Below are 19,429 nucleotides of genomic sequence, written 5' to 3' on the forward strand. Positions count from 1 at the left end.
AACAATAATAAAAATTTAAATTAAAATAATAAATCAGCTAGGCATGGTTGAACACACTTTTAATCCCAGCACTTGTCAGACAGATTATTCTAAACTCAAGGCTAGCCTGGTCTACTTGGCAAGTTCTAGGCCAGTTAGGGCTACAGAGTAAGACTGTTTGAAAAATAATAGTAGTAATAATAAAATAAACCCTTAAAAAAGTAGAAGCCATTGTAAGTCAGCTGTAGAGCCTGACTAATATGCAAGACCCTGGGTTCTACACCCAGCACCACAGCAAAGAAAGGAACAAACACTGTCAAATAAGGAGAGAACGTGAAGGCTGCTGTGAAAAGGACTACAGGTGTTTCTCTCTTGAAAATTAACAGTGGAACTGCACAAGGCCCAGCACTTGCATCATGTGTGATGGTTCATGTCAACAGGCTGCACTCAAGAGATCACCATGAGTTCAGCCAGCCTGGGCCACAGAATGAGATCTTGCTTTGGACAAGTAAGAAACCAAAGCAGAGACTCAAACAAATACTATCACATCCACATTCACAGGAACATTGCTCCGAAGAGCCTAATGGTCAAAGCTAGCCCATCCCCCAACAGGCAGAATGTGGTGTGCACCAAATACTGTTCTGCCTTAGAAGGAAAGAAATTTTGACATATGCTACAACATGAACGAATCTCAGAAGACATTATGCTAACTCACAGATGCCAGTCACGGGACAAACACTGAATGAAGTCCCTCAAGCAGACAGTGACAAGAGCAGGAGAGTGGTTAATGGAGGCTGGGAAGTGGAATGAAGCCACTACTTAGAGTAGACAAAGTAAATGACTTAATATTATTCAACTGTCATTTAAGATGGAAAAAAAATGGGTTTTATACTATATACACAAACACATATTTTATATTATCACAGTTCAAACAAAATCTTTTTGTGAACTGCTTTGGAGCTTACTGTTCATATCCTACTTCAATCTTAGCATTGTTACAGGTGGTTTTCTTACACCTCAGGACAACCACTTCAATGTCTCTGCTAACTCAGCCTCTGAAGCTCACGAATCAAATGGGACACCAATTAGGGAACCAGCTGTGGACTCACAGGCAAGGTGCTTTCTGGGTGCCGGCTTCTCTTGACTCACCTATGTCAAGAATCCTGTCTCCAGGCCGGTTCCACCTCCAGCCCTCCAGCTGCTGGTGTTCAGTGTACTGCAGCCTCCTGTCGTGGAACACGACACGGAATATACTCTAAAGAAAGGACAGTGTCAGGCCGCGCATGGCTAGACAACCATTCCAGACAACTAAAACTAGCAGAGTCAATGATAGTTGCTTTCTAGACACAATCTACTATTTTCTGTGCCTTTTTTTCCTTTAATTTTTTTGAGACAAGGTTTCTCTGTGTAGTCCTGGCTGTCCTCGAATTCACAGATCTGCCTGCCTCTGCTTCCCCAGTACTAGGATTAAAGGCGTGAACCACCACCACCTGGCATTTGTCTGGTTACTTTTTGTTTTTGTAAGCCTTATTGCATGTCCTTCTTTATTGGAAGGAATGCACGCACACCACAGAGATTTTCTCTTTACACCATGTGGGTCGCAAGGTGCTCTTGGAGACAGCACTTCCCTGTTGAGCCGTCCTGCCAGCCTTGAGAGGCACTCTATGCACACCGTGTAATCCAGTGTAACCCTTCATGTTCACACGTGCCAATTCTATGCACAACCTATAAACACCGGGGTCACAGGCTACTTCCAGCCACTGTCCTTACGCTCCTCTCACTTTGTGAGGTAGCTGCCCATCTCCCCACCACCTTTACAGCTGCTGTTAAAACCCCTGTACCCAGTGTTCTTTGAGTTCTCCAAATCCTTACTGTCAACAAAGAACAGAAACAAAATCCTCTCTATCCATCAGCAGTAGCTGCTGAGGTTTTTGGTTTTGTTCTAGTTATTTTTCATTTCATAGACAAAGAGTGTGAGGTCTCTTTCACTGGATAGGTAGACCTGGATGGTACATGCAATTTAGCAAAGTCAATATTCTTTTTGTCCTGCTAGAAACACTACCTAAATCTTCAGACCAGACCACACAGGTCTGAGCAGACACGTGTCCCCAGGAGACCCCAGAAAAGCTGCTGCTGACTCTTCTACACTCAGGATGTAATAAAACAGAAGGACAGATATCAACAATAGTTTCTGGCTTTGGTTACAAGAGCAGGTATCCAAAGAACCAGAAACTTAACAGCTAGGGTTACATGTAACCCTAGTGGTAAAGCACCTGCCCAACATGTACCAGGCTATGGCTTTGATCCCCAGCAACACGCGCGCGCGTGCACACACGACCCACTTGGTAGGAAAAGTGACTCCCTCAAGATGTCCTCTGACTGCCACACTCAGGCCTTGGCATGTGCACACAAGCACAGCCACGTCATTAATTTACATCCAGGAGGACAGCGAGGTTTCCACTGAACCCAAAGATCATTAGTTTGTCTCTTTGCCAGGCAATGGTGGCAGAAAAATATATCATTAATCTCTGCCTCTAAGGATCCAAAAAAAACATAAAACAGAAAAAAAGAAATCACAGCCATGCATGATGGTGCATTTCTGAAATCCCAGCATTACACTCTACTAAACTGAGGCAGGATACAGAGTTCAAGGCCAGCTTAATAAGACTTTGTCAAGAAAAAAACAAAAATAAAAAAAATAAAACAAAAAACAAAACAAACAAACAAACAAAAAAGCCGGGGCAGTGGTCCCAGTACTTGGGAGGCAGAGGCAGGAGGATTTCTGAGTTCGAGGCCAGCCTGGTCTACAGAGTGAGTTCCAGGACAGCCAGGGCTACACAGAGAAACCCTGTCTCGAAAAACAAAAAACAAACAAAAAAATAATAATAATAAAATAAAATAAAAAATAAATAAAAATAAAACCAAACCAAACCAAACCAAAACCAAAACCACTCCCCTCCTAAAGTCTACAAAACACTATGCCTGCTTTACCTTCACCAGCTTGCCATTGATTTCTGGAAGCTCTCCCAGTTTTCTGTTGTCTAGCATTCGGATTTCATAAGACTGTCCTAGAAGAGAAATAATTACAAGTTATACCTATCCCAACTCACTTATCTAGACTCAGGAAGAAAGAATACAGTACAAAATGTATAAGGTGACAATACTATCACCAGCCAGAGCTGGGCACTGTGCTGAGCACTTTCATATCCTATCACATGTAATAGACACAACTTTCTAAGTTATTGTCAATTCACTTTACAGATAAGGAAAGTGACCCAGAAGTCGAGCAGCTTGTCCAGGCCCCTGTGACTGGTGAGCTGCAGACAGGAGACACCAACCAGGAGAACCAAGGAACATAGGCTAGAAATGGGTGGCAGACCAAGGAGTCGGGAACACAGATGGAACGTCTCCTGAGGGTCTAGCTGATGGGTCACACTGCTTATCTACCTCTGACATACAGGCATGCACGTCACACAGATCAGCAGCCTGTAATGGCACTAGCAAGTGAGAGCGTGTCTGACCTTGATTGAGGTACGTCAGGGTCTCATCGTGGAGCTTCACGGCTGGAGAGGTAGCAGCACAGAGCACGTACTGAAAAGGCAGGATCTCATTTTCACTATCAGGAGGCAAACTTGACTCTTCTTGCTTAAAAATGGGCAATGCAAGGACATCACTAAAATAAAACAAATGACTTCTATTAATGTCTGATAATGGTGCAAAAGCAGATTCACTAATGAAAAATTAACTATAAAAGTCTTTGAAAAGCCGTAAGAACTATTCACCTAGTAAAGCTTCATCTAAGTCATCAGTGCAGATTATCTGGGACATCCCTCCTCACAAAGAAAGTAATTAATGACAAATAGTCTCTGTTAAAACCACTTATGTGTCAAAGACTGTTTGTTACAGGACTCACAGAGAGAGAATGAAAATAATACACAGAACCCCAAAATGTTGATCTAGGAAACAGGGCAGTGGATCAGCAATGGGGCATCTACCCAAAAGCTGTGTTTGGTCCTTACTGGAAACTCAGACAGGAGAATTTTTGAAAAGTGAGTCAGATACAAGATGAAGGGGGCTCCACACTCAGAAAGGAACAGTGGCCGGGCAGTGGTGGCGCACGCCTTTAATCCAAGCACTTGGGAGGCAGAGGCAGGTGGATTTCTGAGTTCGAGTCCAGCCTGGTCTACAGAGTGAGTTCCAGGACAGCCAGGGCTACACAGAGAAACCCTGTTTCAAAAAAAAAAAAAAAAAAGAACAGTGGAGAACAGTTCCTGATGGCCTGGTTGTTACAAGGGACAGTTCTAACTTTACACTTTGAGTGCATTTTTCTCACTAGACATAGTCGTATGAAGCCCCTAACCTGTCTGAAGGAGGCAGAGGCAAGAAGACTGCTTGAGCCCGTAAGTTCAGGGCCAGTGTAGGAAAACATATCAAGATTCCCATTTGTAAAAAATACAAGAACAAAAATGTACTTTTTCATCAAGCTCATACATGTTTTTGCCATGTGACACTACCCAGCAAATAGTCCTAACCAAAGTCGAGCAGATGTCAATCCCAGAACAACGTACTGGTTTCTTTATGCTGAAGTCTGCTCCTCAGGAGGGGACGCACACCTATACGGTCAATCTGGTGGGCAGAAGCCTGAGTGAGGAGACCACATGTCCTTGCAGAACCTTCTACTGCTGTTCTGCTAAGCGGCCGTGCAGTCAGACTACTTGCTAAACACTATAGTTATATTCACAGATTTGGGGTGCTGTCAACCTTCATCAGAAAAGCTTTGTACAACACGCAACAGTCAATAAAGAAACTCAGAACTGGTCCAAGTGCTGAGAGTAAGTGACTGTACTTACTAAATGGGGAAAGTATACGAATCCCCTTCTGCTACAGAAAGCATGTAGGAGATGCGAAGAAGTGCTCTGAAATGCTGTCTTCTGGACATGACATGGCTGCTGCACGCAGGAACTCAGCAGCTGTGGTTAGTGTAAGAACAACGTGCGATCAAGCCAGTCAATGCTCCGGCATGGTGCAGGAGCAGTTCACAAGGTCCATGGCTAACTGAGGTGAGAACAGTAGTGACAGCTCTCAAAGAGGGCAGGACCTTTTATTTGGGGGCGTGGCCACAGATAAGTTGCCCATGCTTCAGTGCATGATCCCACACCCATGTGCATATGCAGGGACAGAGAACTAACTAAACATTGGGGTTGGGGAGGGATGAGATACCAAAGGGAACTATGTTAGGGGAAGATGTAGAGGGGGAAATGGAGATGACTGTGACCAAACTATATTGTATACATGTATAAAATAGACAAAGGGGGGAAGGAAGGAAAAAGAAGCAATGAAAAAGGCTGGAGATGATCTAGCAGTTAAGAGCACCTGTTGCTCTTAAAGAGGATCAGGGTTTGATTGACAGCACCTACTTGGTGATTTACAACTCTCTGTAACCCCAGTTCCAGGAAACCTAATGCCCTCTATTGACCTCTACAGGTACAAGGCACAACTCGTGATACACATACATGCATGCAGGCAAACATCCATACACATAAAATGTTTATCTTTCTTTAAAAAATGAGAGTACAAAGGGAAATTAGTAGAGGTATAAATGATGAGCTTGATGTTAAGGACCCTTAAGACAAGGTGCTGAACACATGGAGCTCAATACCTTACATGTTTACTTTGTTATGCATCTGAAGCTTTCTGTGAGAAAAAATCATAGCCAGGTGTGGTGGCGCACACAAGCTGAATGCCAGCACAGAGAGGCAGAGCTCTGCAGAGGCAGGCGGCGGATCTCTGTGAGCTCTAAGCCAGCCAGGGCTATGCAGTGAGACCCTGAACCCAAAAACAAAACAAAAACAAACTCCACCCCAAAGCAACAAAACAAAAGAACCTTTGGATAAAGGGAACAGTACTGAGGAATTTTTGTTCACTTGCATTTAAAGAGATACTTATTTATCCCGTAAGTGTGTGCAACAGGTGTGTGCCTGAGGCTCTCAGACACCAGAAAGTCAGAAGCCCAGTGTGAGAGATAAGAACCTAACCTGGGTCCTCTGGAGGAGTAGCAGGTGCTCTGAACCCACGCCACTCCCCTTTGCGTTAGTTTTTAAGCCTGTTTATTAGGAACCAGTGCTGGCCTTCACCTAGAGCTCTTCCAGTCTGCATCTCCTACCTTCAATCCAGACAGCTGGGACGGCCAATGTGCGCCACTATGCCCAGCTCAAAATGCACGCACCTTTTCTCTGTGGAGTTTTTCCCTTCATACTGTGTGTGTACGCGCGCGCACACACACACACACACACTGAGAGGAGAGTACTTCCCCTGCAAAAAAAGCCCAAGAAGAAGGTCAGAGATCCAGCTTTATCACTCTCGACCATATTCCCTTGAGATAGGACTTCACATTGTACCAGAGCTAGGCTGGTGGCTAGCAGGCCCCAGCAATCCTGTCTCCAACCCTCACACAGAGCTGGAGTCGGGGGGGACATAGCCATGCCTGGCTTAGGTGGAAAAGAAACAGTCGGAGAGATTAGCTTCCCAGAGCATAGCACCAGTGAGGGTCTGACTTGATATACAGAACCATGGGGAAAAAAACAACAGATTTACATATGTGGGCTTTGATGGTACACGACACGTGCCACTCTCAGGACACTAAGTCTGCTATGTGTGTAAAGACAGGATCTCTTTCACAGCTGAAGTTGGCCCTAAACTAGAGATCCTGTTGTCCCCATCTCCAAGTGCTGGGACCAGAGCCCTCTGTCACTACACCGGGAGACATGGAAGGTGCTCTCCTTGTCCTCAGGCCCATAATTGTGTGTATTCTGTCCAAATGGGTACAGTTAAGAGTAGAAAGTGAGGTTGGAGAGAAAACTCAGAAGTTAAAAGTATTCACTGCCAGGCAGTGGTGGTGCATGCCTTTAATCCCAGCACTTGGGAGGCAGAGGCAAGCCAGCCTGGTCTACAGAGTGAGTTCCAGGACAGCCAGGGCTACACAGAGAAACCCTGTCTCAGGAAAAAAAAAAAGTGCTCACTGCTTAGTACCTCACAGTGTGGCTGACAACCATCTGTAACTCCAGTTCAGGGGATCTAACACCCTCTTCTGGCCTCCACAGGTACCACGCACACACATGGTACATGCATGCTTGCAGACACACACTCATACAGAGTGGAAAAGGCCCAGTGTGATGGCACACACCTGTCATTCCAGCACCAAGGAGGCTGAAGGATCTTGAGTTCAAAGCCACTTTGGGCTATCTGAGAAACAAGACAATCTACCCTTCCTATGGCGTGCCAGTCAGGGATAAATACTCTTGTTCCTGGAGACAATTTCAAACCAGACACTATTTCTATAAAAGAAAGTTAAGACCAGCTTCAACAAACGCTGTAGAAAACAAGACAAATTCAGAAACAGTGTTGGGTGTTGGGAGACTTCACTGTGACATCATCCTCAAACATCATCTCTGCTGGCTTCTTTGAAAGATTAGTGACGATTACCAGGAATCAAGGTAAACTGGATTTTGACATAGCAACAGTTCAACTCTCCTAATGTAGGCTAGTACTCTCCTCCTCAAATCTCAGTGTCTAGGGAGGCTAAGATCCAGATCTCAGGCTCAACATGTGAGCGGCATTCCACTTAGCCCTCCATGACTAAGCACAGATCTGTCATTTAAGGTAGAGATTCTAAAATGATTCTAAGCAGTATATACACCAGATATGTCTACATTCATAGGAGGTTTCTTTCCTTAAGTTACATTTACACACACTGAACATATAAGGGTTGGAGGACAGCTTTCTGGATTCTGGTCTCTCCATACATCAGGAGGTTTCCAGGAATGGAACTTGGGTCATCAGATTTAACAGCAAGTGCCTTTACCTACTGGGCCATCCTACCAGTCCCTCAGATATTTCACAATTTAGTATAATAATAATAATAATAATAATAATAATAATAATAACAACAATAATAGTAGTAGTAATTATTATTATTATCACTATCATTTGCTATTCTGCATTTCTTTACTGTTGGAGCAAAAAACCATTCAGTTCCACAATCCCAGAGCTGGAGACTTAAAGACCCTCAGTAAATATATGCTAGGGCCCTGTTTATTCTTAACGAAAATACATTCAAAAAGAACCAATTTAAAAGTATAAAGCCAGTCAATTTGACACAAGCTAGAGTCATACATTTTCTTAATTAGTGGGGGAGGGTCTGGCCCATTGTCGTTGGTGCCATCCCTGGGCTGGTGGTCCTGAATTCTATAAAAAAGAACACTCAACAAGCCATGAGGAGCAAGCCAGTAAGCAGCACCCCTCCATGGCCTCTGCATTAGCTCCTGCCCCCAGGTTCCTGCCCTGATTAGTGTAGGCTAAATAAACCCTTTCTTCCTCAAGTTGCTTTGGTCATGGTGTTCCATCACCCTAACAGCAACAGTAACCCTAATGAGGACACCCAGTCCTTGTCACACACTCACAGACATGACAGAAAAGTAGAAGGATGAGTTGGAAAGAGAAAGGATCAGTGGGAGCAGAGTGTCGCAGGATAAAAGTTATCAGGAGGAGCACGTCATTGGAAACCTATTGTTATGTATAATTAATGTGAGCTGATGCACAGAGAAAGCCTACTCTTTCTCAAGGGGAAGCTGACTACAAGTTAGGAAACCCATTCTGAAGACTCAGTGGTTTCTCCAATGTGTCAGGAAGCATTCCATTGTATCAAATTGCTTCATTCATTGAGGGATCTGAGGATTCTTTAGGAGGAATTGTTTTTTTGGGGGGGGTGTTAGGATTTCTTTGGTTTGTTTTTAAGACAGAGTCTCTCTACACAGCCCCAGATGTCCTAAACTCACTTTGTAGACCAGGCTGACTTTGAACCACCTGCCTATGCTGGGATTAAAGGTGTTCATTCACCACCATGCCCGGCCAATTTGGCATGTCTCTGACCAAATATAAAGGACAAACAGTGCTGGAGACGTAGATTAGTTGGTACAGTGCTTGCCTAGCAGGCACAAGATCCAGCTCATGATCTGTATCCCAGCATAAACCAGGCATGGCAGATGGGCCCTTTAATCCTACACTTGGGAGGTAAAGGCAGGAGGATCAGACCTAGCGATATATATGGATAAAAGCACTTGCCACCAAACACAGACACTCCACACAAATGGACAAACAGATGAGCCTCACCTACACAGTAAGCTCATGGCCATGCTGGGATACAAGAAACTCTGTCATAAAAAACAGGGCTGTGAAGTCCAGGGTATGAGAGAAACACAGGGGTGACGGTATATACACCAGCACACCAAGGAGGGTGCTGCACACTCTGTGGACACACATGTGGAAGCACAGGGGTGACAGTATATATACCACCATACACACACACACACACATATGTGTGTGTGTGTGTATGTGTATGTATATGTATATATGTATATACATATATATACAGTATACATATATATATACATATATACATATATATATACACACCATATATATGTATATATACCACAATATGAAAGCTTCTGCACGCTCTGCAGATGAGCACATTCCCCTCTTGATCTAAGGCAATGGTTGGTCTCTATTCTTTTTTTTTTTTTTTTTTTTCTTCTTGTGTTTTCTTTTCTTGTATATTATATATATAAATATATATATACACACACACATACATACATATATATGTATGTATATATTTTTTATTGGATATTTTCTTTACATTTCAATTGTTTTCCCCTTTCCAGGTCTCCCCTTCAGAAACCCCCCTATCCTATCCCCTTTCCCCCTGGTCTCTAATTCTTTTTTTTTTTTTTTTTTTTTTTTTTTTGGTTTTTCAAGACAGGGTTTCTCTGTGTAGCCCTAGCTGTCCTGGAACTCACTCTGTAGACCAGGCTGGCCTTGAACTCAGAAATCCTCCTGCCTCTGCCTCCCAAGTGCTGGGATTAAAGGCGTGCGCCACCGCACAGCTCTAATTCTTAACTATGCTTTAACCTTTTCCCTCAGGCCTACCAGCTGTTAAGATGTTCTCTTCTAGAAAGAGCCTAGGTTTGAGAACCAGATGTGAAGACATCTGGAACAAGGCTTACAACAGGCAGCCCTCAAGGAAGTCAGAACACAGGACAGTAAGTTGCCATGCATGAACGTCAACCCGATTCACTTAGCTGCCCATTTCTCAGAAAGAAATCCCGCAGGTCCACATTATCTGAGACAGAGAAATCAGAGGCGCTTAAAACCAGACAGAGCCTTTTTTATACTACAAGTATAAAAAAGGAAACTTTTCTTAAAGTAACAGTACTGAAAAAGAATACAAAATATATATTTACATACATACACACTACATACATACCCACTGTATTACTCAGGGTTCTCTAGAGTCACAGAACTTATGGGTAGTCTCTATATAAAGGAATTTGTTGATGACTTACAGTCTGTAGTTACTCCTCATAAGACAAGCAGGCAGAGAGAATCTTCCTTCTTCCAGTATCCTTATGTAGGTCTCCAGCAGAAGGTGTGGCCCAGATTAAAAGTGTGTACCACATCTGGATCTGGGACTTGCTTTGTCCCAGATGACCTTGAACTCAGAGATCTCCTTGCCTTGATCTGGGATTCCTAGCCACTATGCCTCAAGATCTCCAGGCCAAGATCCAGGTCAGAAACTTGTATCTCCCAGCCTCAAGATCTGGATCACAAGTGAGCCTTCCAATTCTGGATTGTAGTTCATTCCAGATATAGTCAAGTTGACAACCAGGAATAGCCACTACACTCACACATGCATGCACATACACACACACCACACTCACACATGAATGCACATACACACCAGATACCACACATACCACATACAGAAACCACATTTACACATGCATACACATATACACCAGATACCACATATACTAACAAGCATGCACATACACACCCAATACCGCACATACCATACACATATCATATATGCATGCACGTACACACCACACATACTATCACATGCATGCACACACACATCTCAGAATGAGCTGAAGCTGAACCCCACAATGTTCTGAGACCTATGGCACAGACTCACCTTTGATATAATTACTAATTAATATGAAGCAGATAGGACCTCTCCATTCCTATTTTTCTTCTACATTTTCTGTCAAGATCGTTTTTATAGAAGAAAAACTATTAATAGGCAAAACAAATGAGTAAGAGAGAAAGATACCTGCCATAATGTTCAAACTCTTTAAAACTGTTTAGAGAGGGAAAATATATTTTATTGGCAATATGGTTATAGCATTAACTTGTTTTTTTAAAAGATAAACTGGGCGTTACTTACACTACAGTCCCACTCTCTGTAGACACAGAAGGACCAGCTCAAAGCCAGCCTTTGGAAGCTAGCTTAGGCTACCTAAGACCTTGTCTCAAAAAAACTTAACACCAAAATGAAACAAAAGATAATATAGGCCAGACATTGAGGCTTGTGCATTAACCTGAGTATTCAGGAGAGACTTAGGGTATGTCACAGATTGAGGGTGGCCTGAATTACATAGGGAAACCTTGTCTTATAAAAGCAAACACATCAATATTTAGTAAGTAACATAAACTGAATTGTTATTCTATATTATGAGATGGTTATGTGTTTTAATTCCTTAAATAAGACTTGTTAAAATATACTGTGTTCTCTCTCTCTCTCTCTCTCTCTCTCTCTCTCTCTCTCTCTGTGTGTGTGTGTGTGTGTGTCTGTGTGTGTGTGTGCACGTGCGCACATGCTCATATACCTTAGTATCTTCCACTGTGTATTCATTCATCACCACTATTACGTTTTGTGGGAATAAAGAACTCTGTAGAGGCTTACCTGCTATCTTAATAAAGAACAAAATATTCCTAAAACATAGTGGTTTAAGAAATAATTTACAGCTAGGTGGCGATAGTGCATGTCTTTAATCCTAGCACCAGGTGGATCTCTTGAGTTCGAGACAGCAGCGTGGTATACAAAGGGAGTTCCAGACCAGCCAGGGCTACAACAGAGAAACCATCTCAATTCCCACTCCACACCCATAAGAAAAAAAATTAGAAAGAGAACAAATAAATGGCTTAATAATGCAATTCAAAAAGCTAGAAAAACAAGAACAAATACAAACCCAGTTGATGGCAAGAAATAATCAAGCAGAAATAAAAAAACAAAACCAGAAACAAAGAAAACAGTCCAAAGAATCAACCTGCACAAGTCAATGGCTTTTCTATACACCAACAGTTTAAGTATACAGAGGAGGAGATCATGGACACATTCCTACTCACAACAGATTCAAAGAAAATGAAGTATCTAGAAATAAACCTAACCAAGAGATGCAGGATCTCGACAGCGAAAACTTTAAATCTCTGGAGGGATAAAGACACTAGAAAATGGAGGGACATTCCATGCTTATGGACTGGGAATCAACATTGTAAAAATGACAGTGTACACATTCAATGCAATCCCAATCAAAATCCCTGCTTCATTCTTTACACAAATGGCAAAAGACCTAAAATCCTAAAATTCATATGCGACCTCAGAAGATCTCAGACAGCCAAAACAATCCTGAACAAACAGAACAGTGCTGGGAGGATAACCGTTCCAGATCTTAAGATTCACTTCAGGGACACAGGAATAAAACCAATATGGCACTGACACAAAGCAGACACGTGTGCCACAGAACAGAACTGAAGATCCAAACATAAGCAGACATAACATCAGCTACTTAATGTTGCCAATAAGGCCAAAGACATATGTGGAGAAAAGAAAGCATCGTCATGGAGGTGGGAGAACACGTTGTTCACAGGCAGAGTGAAGTTAGACAGGTATCCATCACACTGCACAAAAACTAACTCCAACTGGACCGAACCCTAACCCTGAAACTGCCAGAATAAAACCGCGTCCTACATTATGAAGGTGTAGACAAGGACTACATCTAAGAAGTAAGAACAACTGACAAGTGGGACTTCACCAACCTAAGAAGCTCATGCACAGTGAGAGACAATCACCTGGGTGGAGAGAAGGTTCCACGCATAAGAGCACTAGTTGTCCTAAGTTTAATTCCCTGTTCCCACATGGTGGCTCCCAATCATCTGGAACTCCAGTCCTAGGGCATCTGACACCTTCTAATTTCCGTGATGAAACCATCTGACATCAACCTCTGGCCTCCACATACATGTGCATGAGCACCCCTCCTACACCTCACATGAATACACATGAGCACACACAAACACAAGCACACAAACACAGACAGACAAAACACAAGCACACACACATACACACACTGACCGGGAACTTAGGATACAGGTGGTAGAATGCTTGCCTAACATTCACAAAGCACTGGGCTTGGTCCCTAGTACCACATAGCCTGGGTGTGGTGACACAGGCCTATAGTCCCAACACTCTGTCTGCAGAGGCAAGTGGAGTTCTAAGCTTGAGGCCATCCTGGTCTACAGAACAACCAGGGCTACACAAAGAAACTCTGTCTTGAAAAACACCACCACCAACAACAAAAACCAAAAACCAAAATGAGAAATTTGAGGTCATCCTGAGCTACCCAAGTTGGAAGCTAACTTGGGATACCTGAGATACCCAGATAACAACAAAAAACCTGACCAATGTTGGGAGCTGACTTTTAGCAGAAAGCGGCTAGATCATCTTTGCAGCCATCTGGAACCATATACCCTGATAAGAGATTTGGTTTTCAATAGCCTACAACAGCTGAAGCACACTCTGATATCCCACATATTTTGTGTTGCTGTTTACTGAACCCAGCTGCAAGGCGCACCTGGCATCCAAGCCTGCAAGGCATGCGGTTCACGTGCTGTCCACGTGATATCCACGCCATACGTGCCTGTAAGGCGCACGTGGCATCCAAGCCTGCAAGGCATGTAGTTCACGTGCTGTCCACGTGCTATCCATGCCATACATGCCTGTAAGGCGCACGTGGTATCGCAAGGTGCATGTGCTATCCACGATATAGAGGCCTGTAAGGCTTATGTCATATCCACACCTGTAAGGCACATGATATCCACGCGCCTACAAGGCACGTGGCAAAAGCGTATAAATACCCCAGATTTCCCTTCAATAAAAGGGACTTGATCAGAACCTGTCTTGTCTCCATTCTCCATTCTTCGCATCTCTTCCCCTTTATCCTCCTCTTTCTCCCTCTCTCTCCCTCTCCCCCTCCCTCCCCCTCTCCCCCCCCCCCCCAGACCCTGACCCGCAGACCGGAGTGGCAGCTTGGGTGGGACACAGTGGCTGCCAAGCGTGGAGCGAAGCAGGCCGCAACATTTTTGGCGCCCAACAGACCAAGTCAGATATGAATTTACTTCCAGACAACTTATATAGTATTAAAAGTTTAATGGAAGACATATGAATCAGCCAAGGCTTACCTTGAAACATGCCTAGCATAAGCTCATTTTCTCAGTTAACGGGCATATCTTACAGGATCGGCTCTTAACAGACTACTGATGCCATTCAAACACTGCTAACTGATGACATCACCAGTGGCATCACCATTAGGCGCCTCAGTAGGGGGAGGAATAACATAACTATATTCATAGGGTTTGAAAGTTAAATATTCCAGGGAATGACAGTTTTGATAGCCAACAGGACTTTGCATTTGTTTTCTAGTAACTAAGAGACCCCAAATTTAGTTTGTTATAGTGTTTGTAGAGTGAAAAATTATAAAGGCCATTTTATGAAATATGTGTAGATTTTTCGCCTTACAGAACTCGGAACTGAAAATAAGATTTCAGGCCTTCACATTCCAGGTGAAGGACACTTGCTGGATTACATTCCCCAAGCCTCGCCCAAGGCAGGAAGGCATTCCTGACTACAGATAAAGATGCTGCCACCTAGGTAGGGCTATAGCTGGAAGATAGTTCATCTGAAATAGTTGGTAAATGGCAGGATAGGACACAATAGCATGGTAAAAACCACATTTTTAAGAATGAGTGTGCAGAGTGATCTCACGTGACTCTAGATCATTTGGGCTAGATTCTCTGAAATGTTCCACTGTTCTTGGTTACCCCTCCCTTGGTCTTCCCAGTGCTATGTTCAAAATTTGTAAAACAACCAATCATGTGTAAGCGTGCGAAAATGCAACCATTCATGTGTAAGCGCACAAAAATGCCTTCCTCCCCCAACCCCATGCTATAAAAGACCCTTTAACCCACCACACGGGGCCAAAACCCTGCTCTTGGAGCTAAAGAGCTTGTCATTTTGACCGCCGGCTCCTCCCCTAATAAACCTCTGCTGATTGCATCCAGGTATGGTTTCTTGTCATTTTTGGGTGGCCGCAATGTCCTAAGACTTGAGGAAGGGTCTCCAGAGTTTGGAGCTCTTCATGTTGTGCCTTAAAACTTCTTTCTAAGCCAGGTGGTGGTGGCGCACGCCTTTAATCCCAGCACTTCCTGAGTTCGAGGCCAGCCTGGTCTATACAGAGAAACCCTGTCTCAAAAAACCGAAAGAAAAAAAAGATATATAATTATAAAACCTCTTTCTAGATCAAAAGAGCCCACAAGTTTGTGATTGTTTGGTCTTCTTTATCCTGCATTTAAGTTTTCTTCTTTGCCCATGCACATAAATAATTTTTTAAAAGAGATATAGGAAGTTACAGATGGTGTACCTTTGGTAAAGAAGATTAAAGAGAAAATGTGTTTAGATGAGAAAGCCCATCTCACCATCTCATATATGCATGTGTGCATGAAGACAGAGATGGGGATATCCTGCTCTATCACTGTCTTACCCTTGAGACAGGGTCTTCTCACTGAATGATTTCTCCAGATAGGCATGCTAGGCCGTGAGCCACAGGGATCCTGAGGTAAAGAGTACATGGGGCAGCTACTGTAGAGTAGAGTGCACGGAGCAGCTACTGTGCAGTAAGGAGTGCACAGGCAGCTATTCCTGGCTTTTCCATGGTATTGCTGGGGATTCAAACTCAGATGCCTTTGTACAGTACATGCTTGTACGGCAGGATCCACTGGGAATCTCCCCAGACCTAAAAAGGGGTTTTTCTTTAGTTAGGTTTTTTTTTTTTTTTTTGAGACAGGGTCTTGTGTGTAGCCCTGGCTGTCCTCAAACTCACAGAGACACACCTGCCTTTGCCCTCCTGAGTGCTAGGATTAAAGACATGTGCCACCATCACTGGCAAAAAGATTTTAGTTGTAATTTGGTCCTAAGGATTTTTCAAACTAGAAATAGAAAAGTCAGGACAAAATCAAGCTTAAGCACATCACAAAATATCTGACTAACTTATTAAAAAAAAAAAAGACTGTATAAAAGATAAACCTGAAAGATTTTGTGTGTGCACAGGCATGTATGCTATATTGCTATGTGGTCTGATGTCCCAAAGAATGATACCCTCTATTCCAGATTTCCAAAACTGTCTCAACTTAGGTTGGACAGGTTGAGTTTTGGTTCCTGCACAGGTAGGGTCTGCACTCTCCAACACCAAAGCAGTTCTAGAAAACAGAGTCTTAGCCTTACAAGTCTCCAACGGGGAAATAGGAAGGAAAAAGGAGTGTGGCTAAAGAATCAACTAGTTGATGATTCAAGGCTCTGGCCACCAAGTCTGAAAGTTGTCACTACACACACACACACACACACACACACACACACAAATGGGAAGGGCAAAATTCCAACACAAGTAACTATATTTTGTGTGAAGACTATTAACATGGAAAGTCTAGCAACAAAGAAATATGATTCTTCTACATAGAGAAGAATGTTAAAACAGTAATGATCCATGTTTAAAACCCAAGCCTACTTTACCTTCAAATATAGCCTTCCTACTTTCTCTGGTATTTTCTGCAAATCCCCCAAAACAAGGCTAAATTTTTGTTTACAGTTAAAAAAAAAATCTTAATCTCTGAAACCTTTGGGACCTCAGAGTAATCCCATGCATGATCCACATCCTGTTGAAAGGTTTCTTAAAAATTCTGTTAAGTACAACTTCAGGCACCACCAAAACACTAAATATAGTTACTGTAAAGAAGATAGTTATGATCCCTTTGAGAAGCCTGAAGCCCACTCTCAGGTGTGTCTTCTTTCCTGAGCACATCTCATTTTGCCTTAGTCCCTGTGGATGTTGAAGACCTTTTAATAAACTTCAACTCTGTTTCATAGTAACTTATCCTCAATTCTTTTTCTGTGGCACAGTCAAAAATCCAGCTTTAGGATGGGCTGTGGTGGTGCACACCTTGAATCTCAGTGCTTAAGAGGCAGAGGCAGGCCGATCTCTGAGTTCGAGGTCAACCTGGTCTACAGAGTTCTAGAACAACCAGGACTACATAGTGAAACCCTGTCTCTAAAAAGATAAAATAAAAAAAATTCCAGCTTTACCTAAGCTACGATTCCTGAGGGGAAGAAAACTCCTCCAGCTGCCCCAGAAGTGTGGGGCAGTGTTCTCCACCCATCTTCCCTAACAAAATGATATTTTTGCCTGATGCATAGGTGTCTAGGAATATCGAAAAGTCACCGTCGCCTATTTTTTAAAAGGCGGAATCTCATGTAGCCCATGCTGGCCTTACTATGAAGCCAAGCATGGCCTTGAACTCCTGATTCCCAACTTGCTGAGTACTAGGGTGCTGGTATTTCAGTTCTGCACTAGTATACGTGTCTTTGTCACTTTTTAGACATTCTCAGCTTAAGTTTCCAAAGACAGAAACCCCGGAAGAGAACCTTAAAACAAGTGTGTTGTAAGAGACAGCTGTTTGTGGACTTCTTGCCCACGATCTCCCATCTCTTCCCAACAAGCAAGTAGTCAACCTTGAGTCTCAGTTCCCAACTGCTCGACTTCCTTAGATATCCCTCACCTGCCCTTTCTTCACGTGAATCCAGACATATCCACGCATACATATACAGTCAGTGCCCAAGTCTCCCACACCACCCGGATGCAAGGGCCCTACAGAGTTGACTCTTCCTAGAGTCTTTTTTTGCAGTTCTCCCATACCACTCGCTACTCCAAAGCAAAGGGGAAAAAGTCTGTCCACCACGCGGCGGGTGATTTTCTAAACTGTACAGCCGCCCTCCCACCTTTCAAGATCCGGCCTTTGTTATTGAAAAAGTAAGTTCGGGGGTGTGGGGGGGTGCGTATCTCACTCACCTCATACTATAAGCACCAGCACCCAGTTCCTGGCCAATGCCCGACAGGCTAGCATCAAAGTCTTGCACCAGCCCCGACTCGATCACTTCGTCAGCTAGCGGCAGCTTCAGAGCCCAGGCCATCCCGGCTCCTTCTTCGCCCCAGCAGGCGCCGGCTCCTGTACAGAGGCGCAGAGAGTAACTCTACCCGGCAGAGCCAGCACGGTAGTAGTCAGCCTCAAACCCAGCTCCTCGCGCAGCACACCACGCCCGACCTACGGGCTGCAACCTGGCTACTCCTCAGGTGCCCCGGTGACAGCAATCCCTCCCGTTCGGCTCTCGGAGGCGTGAGGCACCGGGTCCCGCCAGAACTCAGCCGGACTCGGGCTCTCCGAAGCCCACCGGTCGCTCAGCGACCTCCACTCAGCCTCACAGCGGAGACGCGCGGCACGCCAGGGGCTCCGAGCGTCCCCTCCGCCCCCTTCCGTGGAAAGCTCCTCCCTCCGGGCATCCGCACTTTCCCTCAAGCCTCGCTTCCGGTCAGTCAGATAACTTCCGGTCACCGATCCTTTCCCCCCCGCCCTCAGAACAAACCCAGGGTTCTGCGAAGTTGTCCCCACGTCCCCCTTAGCCCCACACGACCGCCTGGAAACCTGGACTGCGAAAGTTCGGCGCAGCCGCCAAGCGCCAACCCGCCCCGGCGCCAATCAGAACGCCCTCTGTAGCCCTGGCATGACGTCACCGTACCACCTACCAATAAAGAGGAGACTGGCTCTGCCTCCGCAGCGGTAATAGGCTATCGACGCGAAGGCTCCCGCCCCAGAGTGGTGGGCGGGCTCAGTGCCTAGGTGTAAACCGGTGTCGCAGGCTCCCGGTCCTGTCAGGCGGAGCAGCGGTTCTATCTTTCCGTAGTCCGCTTCCATACCCGGAGGAACTTTCGTTCCCGGGTGTTCCGTCCTAAAGTGTCATATTTGCCTTCCCTTATCTTCACCCCTCTCCCTAATGCATTCGCGCAGGAGACAGGGAAAACTGTTGGGGTTTTTGTTGATGTTTGCTGAGGCAGGTCTCTAGGTAGCTTTAGCTCACCCAGAACTGAGAGATCCACACCCCCAGCCTGAGTGCTAGGATTAAAAACAGGCACACCACACCTTTGTTGTTTTGTTCTTGTTTGGTTGTTTCTGTTTGTTTTAGGCAATGGTGAGTGAGTGTTGGGGAAAGATCTGCAGAGCAAAGTCAGGGCTGGCATCTTTATTTATAGTTTAATAACTTAAGAGTAATCGCCAAGAGATTGAACTTACTAAATTGTAAGTAAAAAAAACAACCATAGCCAGACATGGTGGCTCATACCTTTTATCCCACCATTCCACAGAGAAAGAGGTAGGCAGATCTGATTTCCAG

General features: G+C 44.3%; 1 protein-coding gene across 5 annotated transcripts in view; it reads right to left on the bottom strand.

The window, feature by feature from the left end:
* The window catches only part of Tfcp2 (transcription factor CP2), a 37,101-nt gene extending 18,376 nt beyond the window's left edge, over positions 1–18,725 (bottom strand). The window contains exons 1-5 of one of the 5 annotated variants that reach the window (XM_034517334.2): positions 18,626–18,725; positions 18,054–18,210; positions 3,501–3,652; positions 2,971–3,047; positions 1,129–1,234 (exon numbers count right to left, since the gene is read on the bottom strand). In XM_034517334.2, coding sequence (XP_034373225.1) covers positions 1,129–1,234; positions 2,971–3,047; positions 3,501–3,652; positions 18,054–18,175 — 457 coding nt within the window. In that variant the 5' untranslated portion in view covers positions 18,176–18,210; positions 18,626–18,725. Of the gene's footprint in view, positions 1–1,128; positions 1,235–2,970; positions 3,048–3,500; positions 3,653–18,053; positions 18,565–18,625 lie in introns of those variants that run through there. The other 4 variants (XM_076912096.1, XM_076912095.1, XM_076912097.1 and 1 more) reach the window with 4 other exon arrangements.
* Positions 18,726–19,429: the final 704 nt, after the last annotated feature.

Source organism: Arvicanthis niloticus, chromosome 13, assembly GCF_011762505.2.
Source record: "Arvicanthis niloticus isolate mArvNil1 chromosome 13, mArvNil1.pat.X, whole genome shotgun sequence".
Taxonomy (NCBI): domain Eukaryota; kingdom Metazoa; phylum Chordata; class Mammalia; order Rodentia; family Muridae; genus Arvicanthis; species Arvicanthis niloticus.